This window comes from Bombus bifarius, unplaced genomic scaffold (genome assembly GCF_011952205.1).
Source record: "Bombus bifarius isolate JDL3187 unplaced genomic scaffold, Bbif_JDL3187 scf7180000009761, whole genome shotgun sequence".
Taxonomy (NCBI): Eukaryota; Metazoa; Arthropoda; class Insecta; order Hymenoptera; family Apidae; genus Bombus; species Bombus bifarius.
This window is the reverse complement of record NW_022885321.1, coordinates 1,299,697-1,307,341: the sequence shown is the minus strand read 5'-3', so window position 1 is coordinate 1,307,341 and position 7,645 is coordinate 1,299,697. Positions and strand designations below refer to the sequence as shown.

The window sequence follows — 7,645 nt, the reverse complement described above, 5'->3', positions numbered from 1 at the left end:
ACGTTTTAAAGAAGAACCAGTAATTTCAGACACACCTTTAAACCCCAACGACAAAATAACCATGGACATTATAAGACTAATGACAAAGACTAAGCGAGGAAACCAATTTATTCTATCAATTCACGATGAGCTGACGAAAACACTAATTTACGCTAAGTTTGGGGAAGAAATTAACGTTTTACAATTAGATGGCAGTGAGGTATTTCATGAAAAGATTAAGCAAGCATACTTATATTTCGACAAAATTTATATGTATATAGGGACAGATATAAACGATGTATACGAAAAACTGAATCATATGAAAGCGAATGTCATGTTCATCGAGAAAGTATGTAAAAACAAATGCGAACTTCATAACGAAATAATATCTCTAACCCAACACATAGAAAAATTAGAAACTTCAGCATACCAATTACGACTTTTAACACACAATCACACACTAACTAAGAGAGGATTGTTGAATATTGTTGAATCTATATCGAAAAGTCTATTCGGAACTCTTGACACCGATGACCTAATAAATACTAACATTGACAAATTATTTCAAGAAGGAAACGAATTATAAACTATAGTTGCAAATCAAACAGCGCTCACGTAAAATCATAAAATCCGACAGTATAAAACAAATCGACGAAATGAGAGTTAAATTTGACGAATACATCGTTAATAATATAAGGGAGAGACTAATAACAAATTTAATAATTCAAGCAGAAAATGCAATTTCCAATTTAACGAAATCTTTAATGCCATAAGCATGGAAAAAGCAGGAATCCTTAGCCCTCAGATTATTGATCACGTACTGTTTATCGAAAATTATAAGAAAGCATTAGGCCATCACCTTTATAACACAAAATACGAAAATTATCAATTCATTCTAGATATATCAAGACTAACGGTATTCACTGTCGCAACTAAAGTTTTCTTTAAAATAACCGTACCTTTGCAAACAGATTTGGTATGGGATATAGTGCGAGTATACCCTATACCGACTAAAAGAAGCCATGCATTTCTGGCACCCGTAATTGAACATCCAATATTCTTAACGCATCAATTTGCATATATGAATGTTGACAATGAATACCTTGATAAAAATTGTAACACGAAAATAGGAATCACAATGTGCAAACAAACACAAGCCATACACGATAAGAAATCTATTCACGATTGTGCGTCAGAAATCATTAACTTTAGCAGAAAGATAAATGTTTGTAAATTTGCTATAAAATTTGCTAGAATCAATACATAGTCATACCACAAAAAGAAATTGAAATTCACGTGCTTTGCGACACCAGTCAAAAACAAATTAAGATAGGCAGATCCTCTATAATTCAATCTCCAGATGAACAATGTAATTTAGTATTTAACGATAGTATAATGAAAATAAGACAATCTAAAGACAACGTAACGTTTGAGTATAAACTTAAAACGATTCCTTTTGAAAATGATACTAGAATAAACTACTTGTTAGACAAGATTGAGAGAACATCTAGAATCTTTAGTCATATTCCAGAACATCAAAAGAATTTGAACCAAATATCTGATCAAATCAATCAATTAACGTATTCTCTCTGAATACAATCAATTAAATCATGGGGTGTACAATCAATGAAATCATTTTTTATTTCTGCAAATAGCAGGTTACACTGCCTTAAGATTAACAGGAATTTATCTTCTTAACAAAATAGGAATATTCGACTTATTGAAGAAATGTTTACCAACGAAACTATTTATCCACCTACTATGCTGTAAAACCAACATTCAAAACATTGTGACAAATGCTACACCCCTAAATATTTATACAAAAGTACCACAGATACCACAGGCATCAACAAAGCTCAAAAGCATAAGATGCCACGACGAAGAAGAACAAATAGAGACTGAGCCAGCCAGAGTTCAATTCCACCGCTCCATACTGAAGGAACGCTAAAATTTTGAGGGACCAAAATCAATCTAAGGGGGGAGGTATGTGACATCGACCACACCTTAATCTACATCAGAGATAAGACTTCCTTCCCTACCTTCGGACTCTTTTGCACACAGCACCACCTTATCATCATAACTTACTCCAAGCCCCTCAACATCCCCAAACCAAACATATATAAGTCGAGACTTCAGCAAGCTCAGACAGTTCTTGTTCAGCCTTTCTCTGATTCAGTATATTATACTATCTCTGTAAGACTATTGTAATCATTGAATTTATAATAAAGTTTGATAAAAGAAAATTAAGAGTTGGGCTATGGCTCAACCTTCTTTTTATAATCTAAGTCACAAGTTTACGTGACACCACCACGGAAGTACATAGATGCAGAATGCTATATAGCATTTCGTGAGTTGAGCATTATGAAACTCATGCAGCGCACTCTTATTATCTGGAAGTGAAAGAACAAATTTTCTTTTCATTGCGAATTTAAAAATATCTATGTATTCATTTTTATATTAGCACCAATATGGAGATGCTACTACTTAATTGAAATACTACAAAATTAGGTTGAAAAATAGTTTTTGATGCATAGAATCCAAAAGTGCAAGTTTGAAGTTGCAAAATTTACTGGTTCAGAAGTTATGGCTATGTAAAGTTGAGCGTTTTTAGCGTATTTTACACGTTACTCTGACGCCATATTTACTTCTATTCATTCTTCGTCCAAAAAGTGGACTGCACAGATGACATCTGATTGATCTTTACAAATGAGGAATTACATGCTCTACACTTACTGTCTTCGAATCGTTTCTATCAATGATGCCATCAAATCGATGTTGTTATGACCACAAAATCGGCGCTACAAAAATTGGCATAAGCGATCGACAAATTCATGTAAGCGACCTCTTCATCTCATCCAATCCTTAGCTGGCCACCAATTGGATTCTATCTTTTTTTTTGTATACATAATCATATCATCAAGAACTATAGTTGAATTGACCAAAAATTTGTTTGTACTAACATAACCAGCCAATTCATGGCGGCTGAGAAGTAAATACTAACCCAAACTAAAATCAATTCTAGCTCACTTACAAAATCTACATTATGATTGACTATTCTAAGCAGGTATCCCTCTGCAATCAGTATGGCATAACTTTTGAAACAGCAGATATAGATTTCACTATCAACGACAACATTTCCTTTTATTGCTAAAACTAATGTCGTCACCTTAGCATTTAACACTAATACCATCCGTTTTTTTTTCTTTTTTTTGGGCAGGGGGGTATTTACCAAACCCAAAATTCAATGACTTACAACTCTGCTGCCACGATTATATTTTTGTTTGTCCAATTTGGCTTGGTCAATCTATGAAATAATATGAAAATGGAAGCAGTATTCAAATGGAAATAGTACAAAGAAATAAGTAACAGAAAAATTGAAATATTGAACTGTTACATAAAGTACCCGAGCAATGGTTGAAGATCTAGCTCCCAAAATCCTCCTGTAATTTTGGTTTTCCCACATTATATTTAAAAAGTGTCCCATTATCATCTCTCGGTGATAATAGAACCACACAGCAATTGTTGCAAATGATAGTAGTACCACAAAGTCGTTGCCTAATGTGAAATCGCTCAATTCATGAATGGTATCCGTGCATGAAAAATCTGGAGCAGAACAGTATATCAATCTGAAAAATTGAATAATTTTTAAAATAGCTTGGATAATATGTTAAACTTACAAAGATAAGTTTAAAACTTACATGACCGCTTTGTCAAAAGGTAAGAGAATTTCCTCAAAAAATTAATTGTGGTTACATATTATATGATTTGCTTTTTTGATGGCCAAGGGGATATCGAAATCAGCCAAACCTGTGCTTTGCTTCGTCACATAACGTAATCGGATTCCGATGATAACAATAGTATTTATCAGCGTGTAAGAGCCCATACTCACGAGTCCAAGCAATAGCTGCTTTTTTTAAAGCAGGTTGAATTCCATCTCGTAGATTCTATTTTTTGAAAGTAACACAGTAATATAACAAAACAAGTAATAAATGAAAAAGAAAAGAGACAAAAAATAAAAAACTACAATAAAGCGATCAAAGAAGAAAATGAAACAAAAACATGCGTAACGGTCGAAAAGAGCACAAATGAATACTTCGGACGCTTTGGAGAATCTATTACTTGCAAGCCTTAAGTCATGTTAGGGCGAAAAACCAAGCGTGTATAAAACACACTTGACATAACCCGCCAAAATGGCCGTCACTCATTTGGAGCCAGTTACTCCATGGGTTCCACACATTGGAAGAGAGGAAGTCCACTAAGGTAAAATTCAACCCAAAACTAATTACATCCAATTACATGCAAGTCTCAAATCCATCAATTTTTTCTGAATGTTGAAATAAGCGTATTTTTAGAGGAAAAAGCGATCTTTCCCTTGTCTCCACTCGAGTCCTTATTGCTTTTCATATATCCATTTAAAAACTTGAAACAGAACTCCCAAAATTTTCTATTATCTTTTTACGAATCGTAAATACTCATGGATATAGGAATGTGTCTATATAAATACTAGAACTGACTACAGTAATTTAAATGGATATCTTATTACAATAGGTGGCGCTTCTTTAAGTTTAACCATTTTTAACATAGCTTGTACTTTCTTTCTATTTACGTGTTATATGTATATACAATATGAAATGATAGTATAGCACATACAATTACTAATATATCTTACAAGGATTGGTGTATTCACGAAGTGATTTATGATAAACATAGAAAAAAATCTTTTGCAATGGAAAGGCATATAAAACCTTTGACAAATCACAATGTGGATTCTCAGTTCCTGGCTGTGTTAGCTGCAATAATTGCAATTATTGTAACTATAGGTAATTATATATAATACTCATAGGTTATAAATTCCTTATGTCTTGTATCCAACATCTGTGGTTATGTATTAAAAGTTAAATAAAACATTATAATTGACTTATAATCTGCATGAGAAATAGGTTTTCTGATTTTATTATCACATTATTCAAAATAACATCACAGTTTTCTTTTTTTGTAGCAAGTAAAACGAAAAATATATCTGTCTAAATGCTTTTGATAAATTATATTCCTAAATTATATATACAACGTGAAATTCACAGATATAAAGTAACAGAGCATATCCCTCTTTAAATTTGCACATGTATTATTAAATAGTTTTTGTTATATTTTAACGATGTCCATGAATAACATGAACAATCTCATAGTTTCATTTCTAACATTCTACAGACATCACATTCATTTGTTTAAAAAAAATGTATATCATTATAGCCACAGTAATTAATGAACATTATAGATATAGCTGCAAGTAATGAAACAAACATACCATTGTAATTGTATACATAATATAAAAATAGGTACATTTTTATGTAAATATTTGCTTAGGCTTTTATCCTAAAATTCATAAGCCTACGTCTGTAGAGCCATTTGTTTGGTATTAACAGCTCAATCTTAAACATTACTACTACTTATATAAATTTCTATTCTATTCCTTTGCTTAGTGTTATTTGCCATATGGCACAAGAAGAGGTCTATAGGAAACAGTATATTATTAACTGGTCTTAGTGATGCTGGTAAAACACTGATATATGCACGTCTACTTTGTTCTAAATTTGTTAAGACACACACATCTGTAAAAGAAAATACAGGAGATATCATAATCAATAACGTAAGTTTTTACATATATTTTCATTGTTTCTTGAAGCATGAATTTTGACATACCAGAAACATAGGCCTCTAAAGTATCAATTTATTTAGAGGTCCTTAAAGATTGTTGATATACCTGGACATGAACGTCTACGTTACAAATTTTTTGATCAATTCAAGTTATCCGCAAAAGGTCTTGTTTATGTGATCGATTCAGTGACTTTCCAAAAAGATATCCGAGATGTAGCAGAGTAAGTACACACAAGTGGTAAGTCATCACATCCTGTAATGAGAATAATAATTTCTGAATTTCAGATTTTTATATAACTTACTCTGTGATCCTGCTATACATAAGAAATCTATACTTGTATTATGCAATAAACAAGATCAGACTATGGCAAAAGGTGCAGCTGTTATAAAGACTCTATTAGAGAAAGAAATGAATTTACTACGTATGACAAAAACAAGTCAGTTAGAAGCTACAGATGCATCAGCAACAAATGTTTTCCTTGGCAAGCAGGGGAAAGATTTTGACTTCTCCCATTTGGATACAAACATTGAGTTTGCTGAATGTAGTGCATATAATAAAGATTCCGAAACTTCTGCGGGTATTGAGCAGTTAAACAATTGGCTAAAGAAAATTGTATAAAAATATTCTTTCACTTATTGAAATAAATTATTTGTTTTTAACTTTTTAAACAATTTTATTACTTTTTATGCTATAAACTGTACTCATATTGAAAGAAAAAGGGACATAAAATTAACTTTCACATGTCAATATTCAACATTCCTAACCTAATTTTGTCATAAAAGGAACTCGTTTATCTTAAAATATCTTTCTATCACTTTCCAATTCAAATATAATTTGAAAATCTATATCTTAATAGAAACCTTTCATTGGTTATAACAACTATTGTTTACACACAAATGTGAGAATACAATTTAATTCACAGTATTTACACAAAGTAATTGTTTTACATAAAATTAATCTTATATATAATTAGATTCTGTAGTTTCCACATAATATAATTAAATATAATTAAAATAAAATCTTATAATTTTGTTCTAACCTAACGATGTCATCTACTACTTGACAGAAACGATTAATACGTATTAATATGTATTTCTCAGCTATATAACAGTTCATAAAATTTAAACAATTTCGCCCTTACGTCCAACATCAAGCACATACGATTTATGTATATAAATATCACATCAGAAACATTCTTCTAACTACAGATAACCATATAACCGATGCAACTGCATAAAAACCAGCACTGCTTAATATGAAAAGCAAATGGCGTTTTATTTAAATATTTTTAAAATACTTTTTTTTTGCTAAACAAAAAGGTAATATATCGTAAGTATATCATCTTTGTGCCAAAGATAAAATAAACAATTCTTTACACCTATAATTATTTTCAAAAAATATTTTTTTATGTTTAAATTGTGTTTCTTGTATATATGTATTATATCATATATAACGTAACAAATTCTTGTGCTTTCTGATACGTATGTATGTATATAAACCATATTATTTTTCAATAGCTAACGTCATTTAGTTGTTTATATCATCTCTATACTAAATAATATTTTCCTTTATGGTATTTTTTTTATAATGTATTCGTATATTAATGGGATGATTACATTTAACTTATATCAATATAGTGTGGAGTTACATCAATATAATGTGGATTGTTGAAAGGGATAACAAGTTTTGATTGTAGAAGACAGTAATTTTTGAGAAAGAATGAAATTTATTGAAAACATAGGTATCTTATATTTTTGTTATCATAAAAATCACAAAACAACAATAATTTCCAGAACTGAGTTGGTTAATAATGTAATTGATAAATAATGTAATTGCGCAATTGAAAGTTCATATTTTAAGATTGTTTACACATATAACATTACTATAGCGTAGCAAATATTTTTTAAATCAAAATTGCAAAGTACATAAACGGAAAAACTGTTTTGATGATTAAGTATACTATATTCGAAAATGTAACAAACAACTGACCTAATATGAATTAAAAATTCT

General features: G+C 30.6%; 1 protein-coding gene and 2 long non-coding RNA genes across 4 annotated transcripts; 1 reads left to right on the top strand and 2 right to left on the bottom strand.

Annotated features, from left to right (window-relative positions):
* Positions 1 to 1,287: 1,287 nt before the first annotated feature.
* LOC117215644 lies at positions 1,288 to 4,092 on the bottom strand. Its single transcript, XR_004489168.1, has 3 exons — positions 3,678 to 4,092; positions 3,383 to 3,605; positions 1,288 to 3,283 (listed from the first exon to the last, which is right to left on the bottom strand). It is a non-coding gene; the product is annotated as an uncharacterized LOC117215644 (long non-coding RNA).
* Positions 4,093 to 4,185: 93 nt separating this feature from the next.
* LOC117215642 (signal recognition particle receptor subunit beta) lies at positions 4,186 to 6,382 on the top strand. The gene is made up of 5 exons (XM_033462030.1): positions 4,186 to 4,239; positions 4,652 to 4,799; positions 5,460 to 5,626; positions 5,716 to 5,855; positions 5,920 to 6,382. Exons 2-5 carry the CDS (start codon positions 4,706 to 4,708, stop codon positions 6,251 to 6,253), a joined length of 735 nt encoding a protein of 244 aa, XP_033317921.1. The 5' UTR covers positions 4,186 to 4,239; positions 4,652 to 4,705; the 3' UTR covers positions 6,254 to 6,382.
* Positions 4,893 to 6,943, bottom strand: LOC117215643. Of its 2 annotated transcripts, none has more exons than XR_004489167.1 (3): positions 6,675 to 6,943; positions 5,680 to 5,887; positions 4,893 to 5,588 (listed from the first exon to the last, which is right to left on the bottom strand). It is a non-coding gene; the product is annotated as an uncharacterized LOC117215643 (long non-coding RNA). The 2 variants fall into 2 exon arrangements; XR_004489166.1 differs by having other exon boundaries at positions 6,777 to 6,927.
* Positions 6,944 to 7,645: the final 702 nt, after the last annotated feature.